At 58.5% G+C, this 17,326-nt stretch overlaps 6 protein-coding genes and 1 pseudogene across 6 annotated transcripts in view; 5 read left to right on the forward strand and 2 right to left on the reverse strand.

Moving 5' to 3' along the window:
* Window positions 1–789: 789 nt before the first annotated feature.
* Window positions 790–4,952, forward strand: ACA1_232460 (protein kinase domain containing protein; the record flags this gene model as incomplete). Its single annotated transcript, XM_004340926.1, has 14 exons — window positions 790–895; window positions 1,033–1,244; window positions 1,381–1,437; window positions 1,540–2,716; window positions 2,812–2,909; window positions 2,994–3,133; window positions 3,228–3,288; window positions 3,441–3,549; window positions 3,687–3,748; window positions 3,981–4,107; window positions 4,226–4,308; window positions 4,423–4,512; window positions 4,604–4,697; window positions 4,825–4,952. The coding sequence occupies 14 exons, from the start codon at window positions 790–792 to the stop codon at window positions 4,950–4,952; spliced, it is 2,544 nt and encodes an 847-aa protein (XP_004340974.1).
* Window positions 4,953–5,309: 357 nt separating this feature from the next.
* On the reverse strand, window positions 5,310–5,881 carry ACA1_232470 (uncharacterized protein; the record flags this gene model as incomplete). The annotated part of the gene is made up of 3 exons (XM_004340927.1): window positions 5,310–5,373; window positions 5,452–5,588; window positions 5,693–5,881. The coding sequence occupies 3 exons, from the start codon at window positions 5,879–5,881 to the stop codon at window positions 5,310–5,312; spliced, it is 390 nt and encodes a 129-aa protein (XP_004340975.1).
* A 184-nt stretch (window positions 5,882–6,065) lies between these two features.
* ACA1_232480 (ribosomal protein S23 (S12), putative) lies at window positions 6,066–6,580 on the reverse strand (the record flags this gene model as incomplete). The annotated part of the gene is made up of 2 exons (XM_004340928.1): window positions 6,066–6,206; window positions 6,296–6,580. Coding segments are annotated over 2 exons (426 nt in total), but the record flags the coding sequence as incomplete, so codon positions are not given.
* A 1,301-nt stretch (window positions 6,581–7,881) lies between these two features.
* On the forward strand, window positions 7,882–10,302 carry ACA1_232490 (uncharacterized protein; the record flags this gene model as incomplete). The annotated part of the gene is made up of 3 exons (XM_004340929.1): window positions 7,882–8,504; window positions 8,783–10,137; window positions 10,220–10,302. The coding sequence occupies 3 exons, from the start codon at window positions 7,882–7,884 to the stop codon at window positions 10,300–10,302; spliced, it is 2,061 nt and encodes a 686-aa protein (XP_004340977.1).
* Window positions 10,303–10,734: 432 nt separating this feature from the next.
* ACA1_232500 (tryptophan 2,3-dioxygenase, putative) lies at window positions 10,735–12,552 on the forward strand (the record flags this gene model as incomplete). Its single annotated transcript, XM_004340930.1, has 8 exons — window positions 10,735–11,031; window positions 11,140–11,319; window positions 11,398–11,494; window positions 11,570–11,645; window positions 11,745–11,868; window positions 11,952–12,045; window positions 12,131–12,268; window positions 12,374–12,552. The coding sequence occupies 8 exons, from the start codon at window positions 10,735–10,737 to the stop codon at window positions 12,550–12,552; spliced, it is 1,185 nt and encodes a 394-aa protein (XP_004340978.1).
* A 102-nt stretch (window positions 12,553–12,654) lies between these two features.
* ACA1_232510 lies at window positions 12,655–14,446 on the forward strand (annotated as a pseudogene).
* A 672-nt stretch (window positions 14,447–15,118) lies between these two features.
* The window catches only part of ACA1_232520 (SIT4 phosphataseassociated protein), a gene marked incomplete at both ends in the record, with an annotated part of 4,332 nt that continues 2,124 nt past the window's right edge, over window positions 15,119–17,326 (forward strand). Inside the window, 7 exons of the mRNA XM_004340931.1 lie at window positions 15,119–15,386; window positions 15,562–15,757; window positions 15,831–15,980; window positions 16,110–16,608; window positions 16,683–16,838; window positions 17,035–17,199; window positions 17,305–17,326. The exon at window positions 17,305–17,326 is cut by the window's right edge and continues 8 nt beyond it. Of these exons, the coding sequence (XP_004340979.1) occupies window positions 15,119–15,386; window positions 15,562–15,757; window positions 15,831–15,980; window positions 16,110–16,608; window positions 16,683–16,838; window positions 17,035–17,199; window positions 17,305–17,326 (1,456 nt within the window). The remainder of the gene's footprint in view (window positions 15,387–15,561; window positions 15,758–15,830; window positions 15,981–16,109; window positions 16,609–16,682; window positions 16,839–17,034; window positions 17,200–17,304) is intronic.

Below are 17,326 nucleotides of genomic sequence, written 5' to 3' on the forward strand. Positions count from 1 at the left end.
CTGGGCTTGCTTGACAAAAAAGAAAAGGTTGCAGCCGTGGCACTCCGCCATTGGCCCTTTCATAGGCTACGCACCACGGCTACTTTTGGTGGAGGTCCGCAGAAGCTGCGGGGCGCAGGCTGGCGGTCACCAACACTTGGTGCGCGCTTTGGCCAACACGCGATTGAAGGCGATGATGATCGTCACGCCTGTCAGTGATTGACCACCTGCAGAAGTGGTTGCGCGCCACTCGTGCGGGGCTGGAATTCTGGGTATGTGAGAGATTAGAAAAGCGAACCTTCCTTCCTGACCCCGGTGTGGAAGATTGGCAGTCAGCTCGTGGGCTATAAAGTCGGTCGTAGATGTGCGGTGTTGCTGCAGCATCAAAGTCAGCTGGACAGTTTCGTTGAAGCCGTGGCTGTGGGCAAAGTAGTTTTCTCAGCACAAAGAAATAAAAAGAATAGCAAAACAATCATTATTTTTGGTGGCGGGGAGAGCAAGGTGGAGAAGCCTCGACGGCCGCGATTGATACCTCAGGGATTAGCTGAGATGTTCTATCAGAACGGGCACCAACCGCCTCCATACGGCCAGCAACCTCCTTACCCGCAGCAGAATAACCTTCACTATGGAGGTTACCATGGAGGGGGTGTGGGATCTGCATCGGCGAGTTCTGCATCTGGAGATGCCATTCTGGAGTTTCCTTCCCCCTATGGAGGCCCGCCCCCAATCTTCGGGGGTGGCTACGCGCCTTCTGGCCCTCCCGCAGGGAACACATATGGAGCTCCACAGCAACAATCGACCTACGCGCCCATGCCCCACTTCACCCCCCAGCAGCCCCAGCCCCAGCCCAGCAATCCTCCCGTGCAGCAGCCTGCCCCGCCTCCCGCAGGGGGCAAGCCCCTTTTCCAACCCTCAGGTGCTTCCCATTTCCAATTGCATTGTGATCCATCTCATTATTGATCACAATGCAAGGAACAAAGCTGATTAGCTCTTGCTCTTCTCTTGCCCTTCTCTCCTCTTCTCTTCTCTTCTCTTCTCTTTGTCTTGGCTCAGGCATGATACGGTCGCGCAAGCCCGTGACCGTGAGCGCGCCCATGGAGTCCGTGCTCTCACCGCCCTCGTCGGCCAACTCGGCCGCGGCGTCGCCCTCGTCGCCCGTTCCGCCCTTGGCCGCGTCCGCGTCCGCGTCCATGCCCCTGGTGCCATCCCTGTCGTCCGACTACGAGGACTACTCCCTCGCCTCCGCCCCGCCTGCCTACTACCAGGTACCCCTCGATCGCGCCTCGCAGTGATCACTGTTTTGTCATGTGCGTGCGTGTGTGCGTGTGTGCGTGTGCGTGTAGTAATGACCTGAAGATCTCATACACGCGGCGTGTGGTGTGTGTGTGCGTGTACGCGTAGGCCTATGGTCCTCCTGCGCAGAACTACGGCCAGCAGGCGCCGTCTCACGAGTACCAGGTACGACCGCGCCTCGAGACCAGTGTTCCGCTTCTTCACCCACACTCCAGGTCTTTGCGCACCTCCTTCGTCTCATTGCGGTCGCGCGCGTCTCTCGTTCAGGTGGCACCCGACATCTACCGAGTCACAGCTCCACCGCCTTATCAACCGCAGCAGCAGCAACCGCAACAACAACAGCCGACGCAGCAGCAGCAGCAGCCCACGCCCTACCACAACATGCCCATCCTTCCCCAGCACCGCCTTTATCCATCGTTCTCGGCTCCCGGCCTTCTCAACGAACACACGCAGCAGCAGCAGCAGCAGCACTTCCCGTCGTCGCCGCAGGTCCCGCCGCAGCAGCAGCAGCAGCAACAGCAGCAGCACTATCACCCGGCTCCACAGCTGTCCCAGTCCCAGCCACAGATCTCCCACCACTACCAGCCGGCACCGCAACTGCAGCCGCAGCCCCAGCAGCAGGCGGCCGCGGCCGACGAGACGAAGCCGGGGTCGGCTGCGGCCGCGGCCACGGGGATGAAGGTCCTGCCGCCGCTGCCCGATCGTCGACGGAACACTGTCAACCTCAGCCCCAGGCAGCAGCGGTTGAAGGAGCAGCAGCAGAAGCTTCAGCAGCCGCAGCGCGTGTCGTCCGACCCTTCGCCGCAGCATCAGATGAGCGAGCTCGAGGAGAAGCTGCGCGATCGCGAGAACAAGGCCAAGCGGCGCGAGAGCGTCAACGTTGTGGTGGTGCCGCGACGCCAGCTCGCCGGCCTCTCGCTCAACGTCAGCGCTCCTCCGACGAGTACCGATCAGCCCCTGCGAGCAGCAGCAGCAGCAGCAGCCGGACCCGAAGAAAAGAGGCGGGGCAGCGGCCCGCCCGCGCCGTACCAGGCGTCATCAGTCGCGCCGACGACCACGACGGCGGCTGCAACAGTGGAGGACTTGTACGTCGCACCGCCTTCGTTCGTTCTGCAGCCCGAGAGCCGACGACCGCTCTCGACCGGCGGCGGTGCTTCGCAGAAGGAGCCGGAGACGCAGGAGGACTACAACTACTACGACCTCCGGAGCGTGCACGACTCGGACAGTGAAGAGGAGGACAGCGACGACGACGACGGTAAGGGCGAGGCCTCGGGCGGCGGTGGAGACGCCGAGGCCAACTACGTGGCCAACATCGAGCTGAAGGTGGCCAGTGCGGACTCGCCGCTGCCGTCGGGCTACGCGCTGCCGGCCAGCGGCGAATGGCCGGCCAAGGTCAAGGCCAAGCCGGAGGGCGACAAGGCCGTCGAGTCTCCCAAAGTCAAAGGTGCGCACCGCACACCACGACACAGCACGACACGACACGACACGACACGACACACGCGGTCTAATGCTGTATTGGTGGCGGTGGCGGTGCAACAGGGCCCATGCGGCAGAGTGCGAAGAGGGGCAATCGGTGGGAGATCGAATTCGAGGAGCTGGAGGTCGACAAGCGGATCGGCCAGGGGGCCTACGGCTCCGTGTTTAAAGGTACACACGACACGACACAAACGGCACACACACAACACAACACACACAGCACACGGGCGGGGGAGAGACCGCAGGCAAATGACATGTGCGGCATCGTCGACTATGTAGGGAAATGGAGGAACACGGTGGTGGCGATCAAGACGATTCGCGAGAACATGGCGTCCTTCCACGAGGCCAAGTTCAAGGAGTTCCGGGGCGAAGCTGAGATGATGATGTACCCCCCCCCCTCTCCCCAAGCCTCGCCCTCGCCACCGCTTTAATCTTCAGCTCACGGACCGGCGTGCGCGCGCGTTGCACACCTCCAACAGGGACATGCGGCCGCACACCAACGTTGTACAGTTGTTTGGGGTGTGCATGCGTCCGTACATGGTACGACGATGCCCCCCATTTGATTGTCGTGTCGTGTCTCGTGTCGTGTTGTGCTACTTCTTGAGCTGAAGAATGGACCGTCTGGCTGTCATCACCGCATGTGGTGGGTGATGCGGGTGGGTGATGGTGGTGGGTGGGTGGTGCGATGTCAGGCGATCGTGGTCGAGTTTTTGGAAGGCGGCAGCCTGCAGGAGCTCCTGCAGAGCAAGGCCGATATCGATCTTCACATGGCCCTCAAGATTGCCCTCCACGCCGCCGCTGGTACCCGCCACACCCATTTTCTTTTTATAGAATGTATATAGAAATATATATGCTGAAACGCACGACACACGACACACACGACACACACACGACACGTGTAATGGCTGATCGCAACCTTCGCCATTCATTCAATGCAGGTGTGGCGCACTTGCACGCGGAGGGCATCTGCCACCGCGATCTGGCTGCCCGCAATCTGTTGGTCCGTTGCAACCCGCCGCCCCCCCGGAGCTTTCTTGCATCCGCCCCACGCGCCGTCCTCTGGCTGACGCCTGTGTGTCGCGTGTGTCGCGTGTGTCGCGTGTGTCGCGTGTGTCGCGTGTGTCGCGTGTGTCGCGTGTGTCGCGTGTGTCGCGTGTGTCGCGTGTGTCGCGTGTGTCGCGTGTGTCGCGTGTGTCGTGTGTGTTGTGTGTTTCTGTCCGTGTCGCACACAGTTGACGTCGAGGAACAAGGACTACCTGGTGGTGAAGGTGGCCGACTTCGGTCTTTCTCGATTCACGGAGGACGCCGAGGACAACTTCACCTCGTGCAAGGTCGGCCCTCTCAAGTGGATGCCCCCCGGTAAATTACCCCAATTCTTACCCCCCCCCCCAAAGCCATTTCATTTATTTCATATTTTTAACTTCTATTTATTCTGACTATTGTTATTGTTTTGTTTTTTGTTATTGCGGTGGCGCAGAGAGCCTGCAGGAGCAAAAGTATTCGTCAAAGAGCGACGCGTGGGCGATGGGTGTCGTGCTGTGGGAGATCTTCTCGCGCCAGGTTCGTAGCCAGCCATGTGGCCACCCACGAAATGTGTGGATGGAGGGGGGAGAGACGACGTATAGATTGGGGGACTAATGCGCGCGCGTGCCCGCCGCATGGAAATATTGGCAGGAACCGTTCCCGGGGGTGTCGCCGGTGCAGGTGGCCATCGGGGTGAGCAGCCGGGGGATGTGCCTCAGGCCGCCATCGTCCTGTCCGCCCGTACCGCCTCTCCTCCTCCTCCTTTGCTGCTTCGCTACTTCATCAATCGCACGCCGCTCACGTGCGTCAATGGATGAATGAATGAATGCAGGAGATAGCGCGGCTCATGTACGACTGCTGGGCCTACGACCCCAAGGAGCGACCCGACTTCCGAACCATCGCCCGCACCATCGAGCAGGTGCTCGGTACGTGGCGAAGCCTCCACGCCCCCCCCCCCCAATCTCGTGTTGCCATTCCAGTTTGTTTCTTACCTGCAAGACTTCGTCCTCTTTCCTCGTTCTTCGTTCTTCGTTCTGCTTCGTTCTTGTGCAGATTCGAACCCGGAGAACTACAACATCGTGCCCAACACGGGGGAGCCCATCTCGTGCACGCACCCGAAGAGGGAAGGCCCGACCAAGCCCGCGCCACCGCCACGACGACCCACGACGACGGGCCAGTAGCGACGGGTTTGGTCCGTCGGCGAAGGCCTGTAGTAATCAACCTCTTCCTCCCCCCTCCCTTTCTCCACATCTTCTTTTCTCGAGCTCTCCGGTGGCGTCTTCGAGGTGCGCGCGGGCCATTGTTTTGCCCCAGGTGCAGACGTGCGTCGTGTGCGCGATGTACATGTACAGATAAATTCGAATGATATACCACTCCTCCCTCACACCTTCCACTGCTAGAAGCCGGCAAAGGCCTCCACTCCATACCACCACCACACGCCGCTCTGTTGTAGGGGTGTCGTGTGTCGTGTGGCGTGTGGTGGCAATAAATAAAGGGTCATGCATTTGGGTGGAGCACCAACAACCACTGCGCAGGTGTCATGTTCGGCCGAAGCGAAGGGTGAGCATTTCGAACAAGTCCAGCGTACGGCGCAGGTCCTTGCTGTTGGGCGAAAAAGAAAGAGAGGAGGACAGGTGAGCACCAAGGCAGGGCCAACAGCGCAGAAGAAGAAGAGCGAACATCTGTTTTGCGAGATCATCGATGGGTGGCAGGTCCTGGTTGAGTTGCTGGCATTTTGTGAGGAAGCCGTGCATCTGCGCCACCGCTGTGCTCACCGCAGCGGTCGTATTGTCGGCAGACATCTTGAACGTCTGCATCTCAGCTACAGAAAGCGCAGAGATCTGAACAATAAATCTGTTGTGAGGCTGCCACGACCGCCTGCGGTGTGCTCACGGCACAGAAGAGAGAGGGGGGGGGGTACGGCGTGGAGAGAGGCATGAAGGGAAGAGATGTGCAGAGCAAGCTGCTGGGCTGTGGCATCGGCCTGACGCTCGAGCCCTTCAATAAACTCCTCTGAAAGCACTGACCCCTCGGCACGCAGCAGCCTTGGTCGCCTCTCCTCCCTGTTTCCCTCTCCAACCCCTTCATCTATGCTTACTTCCGTCTCCATCTCAAGTAAAATGTAAATAGACAAATAAAAATAAACATGAATAATTAAGGTACATGGTAATCTCATCTGTGAGATGGGAGCAGATTGTCTCTAGAAACGAGGAAAAGAGGCGCGAAGGTAGGTTTAACTTTTGTGTAGAGGCATCATAAGGCGAAGAGACAGGATCTTGTAGGTAACAGATTGTTTAAGACCTGGGCTTCTCCTTCTTCTCCCTCCAGAGGGCGTAGAGACCCACGTTCGAGACCTTGACCACCTTGAAACGGACGCCGGGAATATCACCCACGGAGTGACCCTTGCGACCGAAGCCAGCCACGAGCACCTCGTCCTGTACGGCGAGATGCGTGGATGAGAATTGATGAATGACCCTCAAGCCGGTCATGCGTATGGCAAATGCGAATGGCAGAATGAGCGTACGTTCTCCTCGATGAAGTTCAAGCAACCGTCACGGGGGACGAAGCAAGCGATCTTCTTACCGTTCTTGATGAGCTGGACACGGACGCACTTACGGATGGCAGAGTTAGGCTGCTTAGCCTCAATGCCGAGCTTCTCGAGCACGATGCCCTTGGCGTGCGAAGAGCCTCCGAAGGGGTTAGCCTTCAGCTGGGTGCCCAAATGAGCCTTGTTGTACTGCTTGTCGGACCACCTCTCGACCCTGCGGTGGTTCTTGAGCTTGCGCGCAGCGCGGATACCCCTAGGCTTGCTGCATTGGGCAAGGAAGGAGGGTGAGGGGCCGCATTACGAAGCTAATCGCACTTCTAAAACCCAAATCTTGAAGGAGGGGCACGAACCCAGAACCCATGCTGTGGTACTAGCGATGGCGAAGGAAGAAAAAGAGAGAAAGGACGAAAGCACCGCGCCCACCCTTTTTTGCCGGCAACCACATTTTTAGCATTCTAATAATTGGCATTCCAAGTAATTAGATTTATAATTATTTTTCGAGGCCTTCGTGTTCACGACCGCCTGACTGGCGATTTTAGCTCAATCGCACTGCTTTATCGCAGGCGTGAAGATAGCCAGATAAAGCTAGCTTTGGCGAGAGTAGCCTCTTCTCCTTCGGCCAACAGTTACCCGAAGGAGCCTTTGTGGGTGTAGCAGACCTGGCGATCCGGCGTCGAATAACGGGCGCAGATCGGTCGGCGAACCTGGCCACAGGTGAACAGCAAGGGGCGAGGGATGCAACCTCGGAGCACTCGGTTGCCTATGTGGAGTAACCTGCTCAACTTATGCGCAGGGCTTCAAGTGGCACCGCCCACCGTCAAGCAACATCAAGAGCCAGTACGATCACCATTGGCCAGCCGGGTTGCCGACGGCGCCTGAATGGTCAATCCACGGGACACGCAGCCAGAGCGCCCGTCAGCCGTTCCGCAGACTCACACCAACTTTAACTCCGCAAAAGCCAATCGCGGAGAAGCGTCACCTCGCGGGCGACCACTAAGAGCCAGTTTTCCGTGTTGTCCACGGCAAGCTCCACCCGACCCCACGACGCCCTCGAACCGACGCCCGATGGTCACGCGGCCGCACGTAAGTGAGAGTGCGCACGAGGCGGGGATCACGTCAAACACGAGCCCACCTTCCGCCTTCGACCACTACGAAATGTCATAGAGAGTTGGTGATCCCCTAACGCCCTCTGACAGCCCGCCCGTCGCGACTCCAAGGGAGTTCGCCCCATTGTCTGCCCTTGTCCACCATCCCGCGCGCCAGCGAGAGAGACGCATTCCTCCATCCCCCCAGCCACCACCATCCCTACCCCCTCAATCCGCCTCGACTCTTCGTCTCGCCTCCTTCCTCACTTTGACTTCCACCCATAACCCACCTTCTTCCTCCTCCACACAACGTCTCCTTCATCCCCGGCGGAAGTAGTGAGAGCACGCTTGAAAACCGGAACCAAGGCCACACGTCACTCACCTTCAACCTTCTCGTCTCGAAGAAGAGGACCACTTACAGAAGAAGTAGAGGGCCGTTAGGTGTTGTTGGTCCTTTCTGCCTCTATCGTCGCCGCGATGGAAGAATGGATGCAAGCGCAGCAGCATAACTACCAGGGGCGCAACCGCTCCTACTCGATGTCGCACGCCGATAACATCTCCTCCTTCTATCATCAACTCCAGCAACAGCAGCAGAAACCACAGCCTCAGCAGCAGGCCGCCTTCCCGCAACCGCTTCCGCACCACCAGCCGGCCGCCATGATGACTGACTCCTTCCTCCAGGAGGGTTCGCCGTTGAGCATGTCCTCGTCTTGCGGAAGCGACGACGTTGCCTACTCGTCCGACTACGCGCCGCAACTTCAATCCATGGGAACGACGACGCACCAACAAAACGGCTTCGAGCAGCACCCGCCGGCTCATCTTCAGCGACGAGCCTCGCTGTCCTCGACCCCCGTCTCGGGCGGCGTGGGCGCGAGCCTGGGCATCTTGGGCGGATTCGTCGGCGAGGGTCTGCGGGCCGAGTACGCGTCGAGGCGTCCCGGCGGACGAAGGAAGTCTATCTGCCTCAGCCCTTCCCAGCAACAGGACGAACAGATGAACGTCGCCGATCACTACCAAGCCCAACCCTACACATCCGTGCCCGATTCCGAAGCTGCCGAATCGGCGATGGACACCATGGCCGCCCTGCGGAGGAACAGCTTGTACGTTTTTCCTATCTCTCCAGCAGGCCCCCATTCATCAATTCATTCAAATCGGCTCTGCCCTGCTCAGGAACGCAGAGATTTATTTCTTTCGTTTTTGGTTTCGAATTTCGCGACTTGAGCCGTTTGCCCAAATTTGCTAGGAGAGCCACTTCTCTTTTATTTGAACACACGCCTATCACCCAGTTCCGGGGCTGTGAGGTCACTAGGGTCAAGTAACAGAGCTTGAGGGAGTCTCTCTTCTCACCCAGTTCGTGTTCGTTTTTCGGTGGTAATAGGCCCGCTGCCAACGCCAGGCGCAACTCGCTGTCGTGTCCGCTCGTGCACAACTACACCCCGCTCACCGCGGTGCCCACGCTGGGCCGCGCCCTGGCCGAGGGCAACCTGGGCCAACGGAAGAGCATCCAGTCATTCCTCTCCATGCTCGCCCAGAGCTCCAACGACCGCTCCGACAAGCGCCGCAAGAGGAAGTCGTCGCGCAAGGACCGGGGCAAGAGGTACAAGCGCAGCGACTACGACGAGAGCTCGGACGACGAAGACGACGACTCATCGGAGGAGGGCAACAACAACCACGCCACCGCCGGTAACGGACAGAACCCGTTCGCTTCGCCCGGCGAGCACGAGCCCTCGGGCACGGCGTTCAGCGGGTTCGACTACTCGAGCGGCGCTTTGGCCGCGGAGGGGAGCGTGAGCAGCGACTCGTCGTCCGACACCATCCCGTCGTCGGCCGGCGACCAGTCGACGCCGAGCCCCTTCGAGCCCATCACGCCGATGGGCAGCGCCGAGCTGTTCCCGCCCTACTCTGCGGGCGCCGATGCGGCCTCGTCGTCGACCCACGGCGGCATGGGCACCACCAGGCCTCGATCCCGGTCGTCCCCACCCAGCTACGTCGACTCTGCGCAGGTCCCGCTGACCCACCAACAGCAGCTCCAGCGCCAGTACCACATCGCCCAGACCAACAAGCGATTGCAGGAGCTGCGCCAGCAGCACCTCGAGCGGCTGCAGCTACAGATGGAGATGGAGCGCCAGCAGGCCCAGCAGCAGAGACACTCCTACGAATACGCCAGCACGACGCAGCGCTACGCCGCGCAGCCGTTCCAGGCGCAACAGTCAGGCTACCCCCCGCAGGCGCACGTGCTCGGCCTCGAGATGTCGCACCAGGCCAGGATGACCGGGCCGCAGCTGGTCCACCACCAGCCCTCCACCTCGGCGAGCCTGCCCTCCGTGCTGCCCTCGCACGACCTGGGACCCTACCACCAATACGGCCCCGAGATCATGCACCACCACCAGCAGCAGCCGGATCCCCTCGCCCAGGAGCTGATGGACCCGCAGGCGCGGGCCGACTTCGACTTCTACAACGAGTTCAGCGACTTCAATATGTGCGAGCCGGCCAGCATGGAGTCCCTGTGCCGGACGGTCCCCGAAGACGGCCTGGTGGTGGCCCACCAGGCGCCCGGGACCTCGATCCCGATCGGGAGCGATCAGCTGAGCACGGACGACGGCCCGGTGAGCGAAATCCTGGTGGACGAGTTCTCCGTCGTCCCGTCGTCGGCCTTCGCCCACGAGTCGTGGCTCGGTGCTGGCGGCGCGTCGGAAGCTGCACCGGACGCTAACTCCTACCCCAGTGGTCTTGGTACTTGCTCCCACCGTCGACGCACACAGCAGCTGATCCGCCAATTCGCCGTTTCTCACGCATTGCTTTATCAACAACGCAGCGGAGAGGAAGGATCAGCAGACCGATGACTCGTTCAGCGAGTTCTTCAACCTGGATGACGCCGGCATGGGCGCTTCCCACTGAGCGACGGAACGATCTGCCTCTCGCCTGTAGATTTTTGTACAGAGACCTTCATCTCCCCGCCACGCGTCACGAGTCCGCTCAAGAACCAAGGAGATTGCTTCTTGACACAATCGTGACCAGAATGGAACCACAACATTCTCTCCTCTTTCCCCACCACCCCTTGTACACACTCCTCCGCTTCTCGTGCTAGCTTTTGGAGACCAACCACAAATAAATTGTTTGCTAATAATTCCAAATGGGTCGTCCTCTGTGACCAACCAATGGTCCCGTGCAACCACTAACTGACTCGCATTCCACAATTCTTGAGTGAAATCTGGGTGAATTGTTAAACTCCTGAACTAGGCAAATTATTTTTTATTATCATTTATCATTTTACAACGCCATAAGATGGAAGCCCCAGATGAAGGTTTGAAACTGCCCACGCTTTCGACGATGGAGGCCACTGAGGAGGCCGGCGGTGGAGGCGGCGGCGGATGTCCCTTCGCTCATGGCGGCGCGCCCGGTACGGCAGCTGGTAAGGCGAAGCACGAGCCTGTCTACTACGCCGACTATCTGGAGCTCAACAAATTGCTCAATGCCCAGCACATGAAGAGTGAAGATCACGGCAAGCCCGCCCACGATGAGATGCTGTTCATCATCGTGCACCAGGCCTACGAGCTTTGGTTCAAGCAGATTCTGCACGAGCTCGACCTTGTGATGAAGCTCTTCGCCCAAACACCCATTCCTGAGGTACACTTTCAATCGCTTCTTTAACGCAGCTTCCTCATCTTTCTCCTCCTCATTACATTCTAAAATGCGCGATCAATTTACCCATCGCGATGTGGCCGTGATTTGTAGAAAAGCATGGGCACGATCAACCACCACACGGAACGAATCGTGAAGATTCTCAACCTGTTAGTCAGCCAGGTGCAAATCATCGAGACCATGAGCCCTCTCGATTTTCTCGATTTCCGCGACTACCTGATGCCTGCTTCCGGTTTCCAAAGCTTCCAGTTCCGTCTCATTGAGAACAAGCTGGTACGCACACCAGTCTCCCTGACATGGGTTGAGTTGCGCCAACTTACATCTTTTTTTGTCCTCGCTTGCGTTCATCAGGGCATGGTTGCTGAACAGCGCATGAAGTACCAGTCTGCCGCCTACCACACGAGGCTCGAGCCCGACCACCAGAAGATCGTGCAGGAGTCTGAGAACAGTGCGGCCAAGCCTTTCCTCTCTACTTTGCGTGCCTTCGTTCCATCATTTGACAAATTGCTTTCCTGACGCGCAGGCCCCACCCTGTTCAACATTGTCGAAGCCTGGCTCGAGAGAATCCCGTTCTTGAGCGACGAGGAGACCGGATTCAAGTACGTCTGCCTGCCTGCCGCTCATTTGACGCCTCGCGCGTGGCCGTTGAAGTCAGTCGCTGACCATCCTCGTGTGGCCCGTGCCATTTCTTCGTCCAGGTTCTGGGACGCCTACAAGAAGGCGGCCGAGCAGATGTTCGACACGGAAAAGGAGATCATCATTGATAACTCCAACATGGCCGGCGGTGAGAAGCTCGAGGAGCATCTGGATGAGTGGAGGAAGGTAAGGCTGGTCTATGTGTGCGACAGCCCCCGAGCATAGTTAGCGATAGTCTGCTCACTCACTTCATTTCTGCGATCTAACAGAACAAGGAGGCGTTCTTGGCTCTTCTCGACGATGAGAAGCACGAGGAGATGCGCAGGAAGGGACTGCGTCGTCTTTCGTTCAAGGCCACGCAGGGTACGTCAGGAGACAAATACGCTCTGTTTGGTGCTCCGTTGAGTGGCTAGCTCACCGTTCATCTCCCCGCGTCCCCACATTACAGCCGCCCTGCTGATCACGCTGTATCGCGATGAGCCCATTCTCCGCGCTCCCTTTGAGCTCCTCACCCGTCTTGTTGATATCGACAACGCCATGCAGCACTGGCGCCACAGGCATTCGATGATGGTCCACAGGATGATCGGTACGTTGCCTTCTCCCGTTGCATGTGACGCGTCGTCGTTATCGTCTTCGTCATCGTCATCAAGCTTTGTTTTTCACACTCCTCTTGCATTGTCACGTTCATCAGGCACGAAGATGGGCACGGGCGGTTCGTCGGGCTACCACTACCTCAAGGCGACGCTCCAGCGTGGTCGCGTCTTCGTGGACATCTCCAACCTGTCTACCTACCTCTTGCCGAGGAGGGCTCTCCCGCAGCTCCCGGCCAAGATGCTGAGCAAGATGAGCTTCTCTCTCGAGCAGAAGTGAGCCTTCGCCCGCGAGTGCCTTGTAATTTTTTTAAGGATGCGGCCAGCAAGGCATTTTGCTTTTTATTTGTACACGAGGGATGGACCACAAATTCACACAAAAATGGAGGCGGGTGGCGCAGATCGCGTGAAGGTGGTGGTGCAGCCTCGTGCTCCCTACTCGGCCTATCGCGCGGGCATGGATGAGGAAGCTCTTGCCCGAGAAGCCAAGGTACCCCTCATTTCGCTTGTGTGCAAGTTCGGCTGCATGCTTAAGGGGCGGGTTATAGTCTTCCGTACTATCTGGATGTTCTTCTTGCATGCGCACAGAAAGAGGAGGACCGCTTCTTCGACGACGATGAGCCTTGGAGCCTGCCCATTTCGCATCAGATCACCGAAAATCTGGATCGCACTGATCTGGTGCAAGCCTCCATGGATACCTTCATCCCCTCCAACAATGTGGGCTACAAGTTGCTGCAGAAGATGGGATGGAGAACGGGCTCGGGGTTGGGCCGCGACGGCTCAGGTACGAGCTTGCGCCCCCCCCCATCATGTAGCGCCATCGGCCGCTCACACCTGGCGCACCTCTCAGGCATGGTGGAGCCGATAAGGGCGCAGCTCAAGGAGGACGTGATGGGGCTGGGCAAGAAGGAGCTCGAGGAGGAGGTGGCAGAGAGCGCCACCAAGCGGAAGGCGCTGGAGATCGAGAAGGAGCAAACCGTCGAGGAGAAGAGGCGAAAGCTCGACCAGCACCTGGAAAAGGAGAAGATCAAGGAAGAGGTGACCGAAATCAACAAGGTGTTCTACTGCGACATCTGCAGCAAGCAGTACACGCAGGCCCTGCAGTACGATCAGCATTTGAGCTCCTACGACCACCACCACAAGAAGGTAGCCAACCACTGCACGCGTTGGCGGTGTTTGCTGCCATCTAGTGACTGACGAGCTTCTCGTTGCGTGCGCGTGCGTGCGTGATGGCCAATAGCGCCTGGCGGAAATGAACAAGCAGGCGCGAGCGATGAAGAAGGGCTTTGGAAAGAAGGACAACAAGAAGAAAAAGGAAGAGCGACGGGAGCAGGAGATGCTCAAGCGAATCACGGAGGAGGCCAACCGAAAGGCGGCCGCCGCGGCCGCCGCCTCTGGGTAATACTCGCTTCATTCTTTTTTCGCTTTCGCTCCTCTCGCCCCACTCACGTGTGCGCAACAGACCGCCGAGACCATCAGATTCCCAGCAGAGCTCTGCAGGTTGGGCGCCTGTCCCGGTCGGCGCCCCGCCCCTTCCTGCCGGCAGCCCGGCCCCGCCACCGGCGCCGCCCATGCCGCAAGCCACCGACACCGCCGCGACTACGTCACATTCGTCTTCACCTGCCTTGCCCAGTGGGTTCAAGCCAGTGAGCTTCACTTCGGGCGGCTCCACTACATCGCCACCTCCATCCGGCGGGTTTCAGCCTCTCCCACCAGCCGGCCCCGCTGCGCCGCCCGCCACTGGCGGCTTCCAGCCCGTCGCATTCGCTCCGCCGGCCGCCGGCCGCTTTCAGTCGGTCCCGGTGTCCTCGCCGTCAGGCGGTTTCCGGCCCATCTCACTCGGTGCACCGCCACCGCCACCGCCCGGCAACCTGCCGCCACCGCCCCTGCCGCACTCGCGGCCTCCGCCTCCGCCGTCGCACCCTCCCCCATCACATCCGCCGCCGCCGTCGCAGCCACCACCCCCCGTCACGAGCGAGCCAGCGCCTCCGACTTTGCCGCCAACTGGCTCAGGCACTTCCTTCCTTCTCTGTCCACGCGCACCCTCAACCAGGCACTGACCACTTGTGTGCCTCCTTGGTGTGGGCCGTGGTAACGTTACAGGAATTTCGTTTGGCCTCGCCAAAGCCCCGCCCAAGCCGCCCGTGCGCTTCTCCTTCGGTGGCAAGAAGTGAAGCGAGAGCTACACACCCAGGCGGCGGGGACCAAGTCTGGCCAGGCAGGAGTCCGAGGTGAACAGTGTGCGGTGACCAGTTCCAGCACCATCGCCACGCCCGAACTGGGTTTCCCCAACAACCCGCCTGCTCGTCTGGCCAACAACCTGGCGCTGTTGGGAAAGTTGGGATAAAATAACGGACCAGTCGCGGGGTCCAATCGCGGGGTGAATTGTTGGCGGGCAGCCGAAAAAAAGGGGGGCACCGGCAGGCAAAGGAAAAGAAAACCGTGTGCGCTGGTTGTTTGCCTTCCGCCGCGCCGCTGAGCCTTTGTCTCTTTTTCTCTCCTCCTTGATCTCTCGGCCGTTCTTGTATCAAGTGCGTCTACGACCCTCATCCCTCCATTCAGCTCGTTCATTTGGCTCGCATTTTTCAATTAGATCCTTGTGGCCTCGAATTTTTTCAAAAATTAAGAAGTGTAGCCGGATGAAGTGTAAGTGATCTTCATCTCCATTTGGGCCTGAATGCGCTCCTTAGTCTTCACTCTCAACCGAACGAAGCCCTTCATCTTTTAATTTTCCAAATCCTTGACGTGACAACGCGCCAAACTCCTAAATTAGCGGCGACCAACACGCGTATCCACAACTGACCGCATTTATTTTTTTCTTTCAAGAAAGAAACAGATCATCAGCCATGTCTGAGGGGGATCACACCAACGATGCCACAGAGCACACGACCACCGGCGAGGAGAATCTCGCCAACCAGGGAAGTGAGAACGTTGAGGGAGGGGAAGGTCTGAAGGCCGGAGCGGGTGCCGAAGGAGGAGATGTTCACGGGGACGAGGCATCGGACGAAGTGAAAATCAATGAGGACGGACAGAAGCGAGCCTTCGGCGAGCAGGAGGAGGGAGAGGAGGATGGCGAGGAGTACGATGATGAGGAGGAGTACGACGACGATGAAGGTAAACCAACCTGCTGCGCCGCAATTTTCCTCCTCCATCCACTTGGGCTCTGCGCGGACCGTCTTTTCCCCCCCGCCCATTATCATTTTGCCGCTTCTCTCTTCCTGCGCCCAGGCTCACTGCCTCTTTCTCATATTCATATTCATTCCCCCTCCATTTATCTACATTTATCTAGACGATGACGGCGATGATGATCAAGATCAGGACCTCTCGGCCAAGCTCAACGAGCTTCGCGGCATGATGGGCAGCTTCTACCCGTTCGGTACTCAGAACCAGTACACCTCGGTTGACCTGGTCCTGAGCAAAGAGGATTTCGAGCTTGAGGAGCTGTTGGAGCTCGACGACTTCCTTCCCGATCTGCGAAGGGGCAAGTCGAACCTTCTCTCCTAGTACGTTCTCCCTCGCCTTACATGGAATAGGGATTGGGGGAGAGCGCCGTACCAGTGGATTCGAATCGCACGATGTAATGGACAATCTCTGGGCGCGACACAGCCTGGTTCAGCCTGAGGTCTTGGAGCAGCTCGTTGCCTATATTTCCTCCGAGCCCAAGGAGGACGAGGATGAGGATGAGGCGGAGCAGGAAAAGCAGAAGCGGTACGCGAGAGCCCCCATTGAAGACTTTCGTAGCGCGGGCACACTGCATTCACCCCCGATTTTGCCGGCAGTGTTTGTTTATCGATTCTCGAGAGTTTAGATTTTGACATGTCTATCGTGCGGTTCCAGGTTCGCTCATCTTGCCTACGAGGCCATCCAGTCTGACATCCTCAAGGAGGCGATGATCAACGACCACAACATGCTCGACAAGTTCTTCGATTTCTTGGACATAACGACCGAAATGGATCCCCTCCGCTGCGCCTACTTCTCGCGGATCGTCGAGCTGCTCTTCGAGCGCTACCCCAAGGAGCTGATCTCCTACCTCAAGAAGAAGAACTGCGTCGTGGCCAAGTTCGTGTGGCACATCAACAACCAGTACATCGTCGAATCTCTCTTCCGGCTGATCGATTCGCAGATCTCCCACCAGTGGCTGCTCGACGAGGACCTCATCCCGCTGCTCATGTTCAAGATGGCCGAGTGCGAGGACCCCGAGACCCAGGAGAAGACGGCCAACACCTTCGTCGAGATCCTCGACCTCTTCGTCCCCTTCCCCTACTCTATTCTCACCACCCAGATGTTCCACTCGGAAATCGTCGCCGAGCAGTGGGAGCAGTTCACTCTCTCCGAGGTACCTTTCCTTGCTTCACCCACGCCATAGAAAGAAGAAAGCTCACCCGCACCTTTCTTCCTCCAATCGCACAGCCGGCCAACTTCAACAAGATCCAGAACGGTTTGAACGTGGCCATCGGCATTCTCAACCTCTCGTACGAGGGCAACATGGCCGATGAGACGCCCATCTTCATGCGCACAGTTGTTGGGAAGCTCGGCTTCTTCCTCCAGCTCCTCAAGACTCCTCAGGTAAGCAGCAGCAACAACTTTTTCTCGGCTCCCTTTGTGCGCGTATTTGTAGATGATGAGTTCAACTTTGGTCCGTGTTGATGATAGGCCATGGCCATGAATATGCTCAAAGTTGCTGATATTTATATAACACACATGCTTATGATGAGCATGTGGGCGCACAACATCGCTAACACGCTTTCGTTCTGTCCTGCAGGACTCGGAGCGGTTCTTCCAGATGACCTACGGCAAGCTGAGCCCGCCCTTCGGCTTCCTGAGGGTGAAGATCCTCGAGTTCCTCAGCGCTCTGTTGAACACGAGGTACCAGTCCGTGGTGGACGCCTTCTGGAAGACCGAGCCCAACGTGTTCGAGACGCTGTTGGTACGCATCTCCGCCACCGTATTCATCAAAACATCACGCACGCACGTTCGCAGGCACGGCGCGGTTGCTGACCGCGCGCGCGTGTGTGTCTTCTCCCAACAACAGGACATCCTCTTCCACTACAAGT

Source organism: Acanthamoeba castellanii (genome assembly GCF_000313135.1).
Source record: "Acanthamoeba castellanii str. Neff unplaced genomic scaffold scf7180000084762, whole genome shotgun sequence".
Taxonomy (NCBI): Eukaryota; Discosea; order Longamoebia; family Acanthamoebidae; genus Acanthamoeba; species Acanthamoeba castellanii.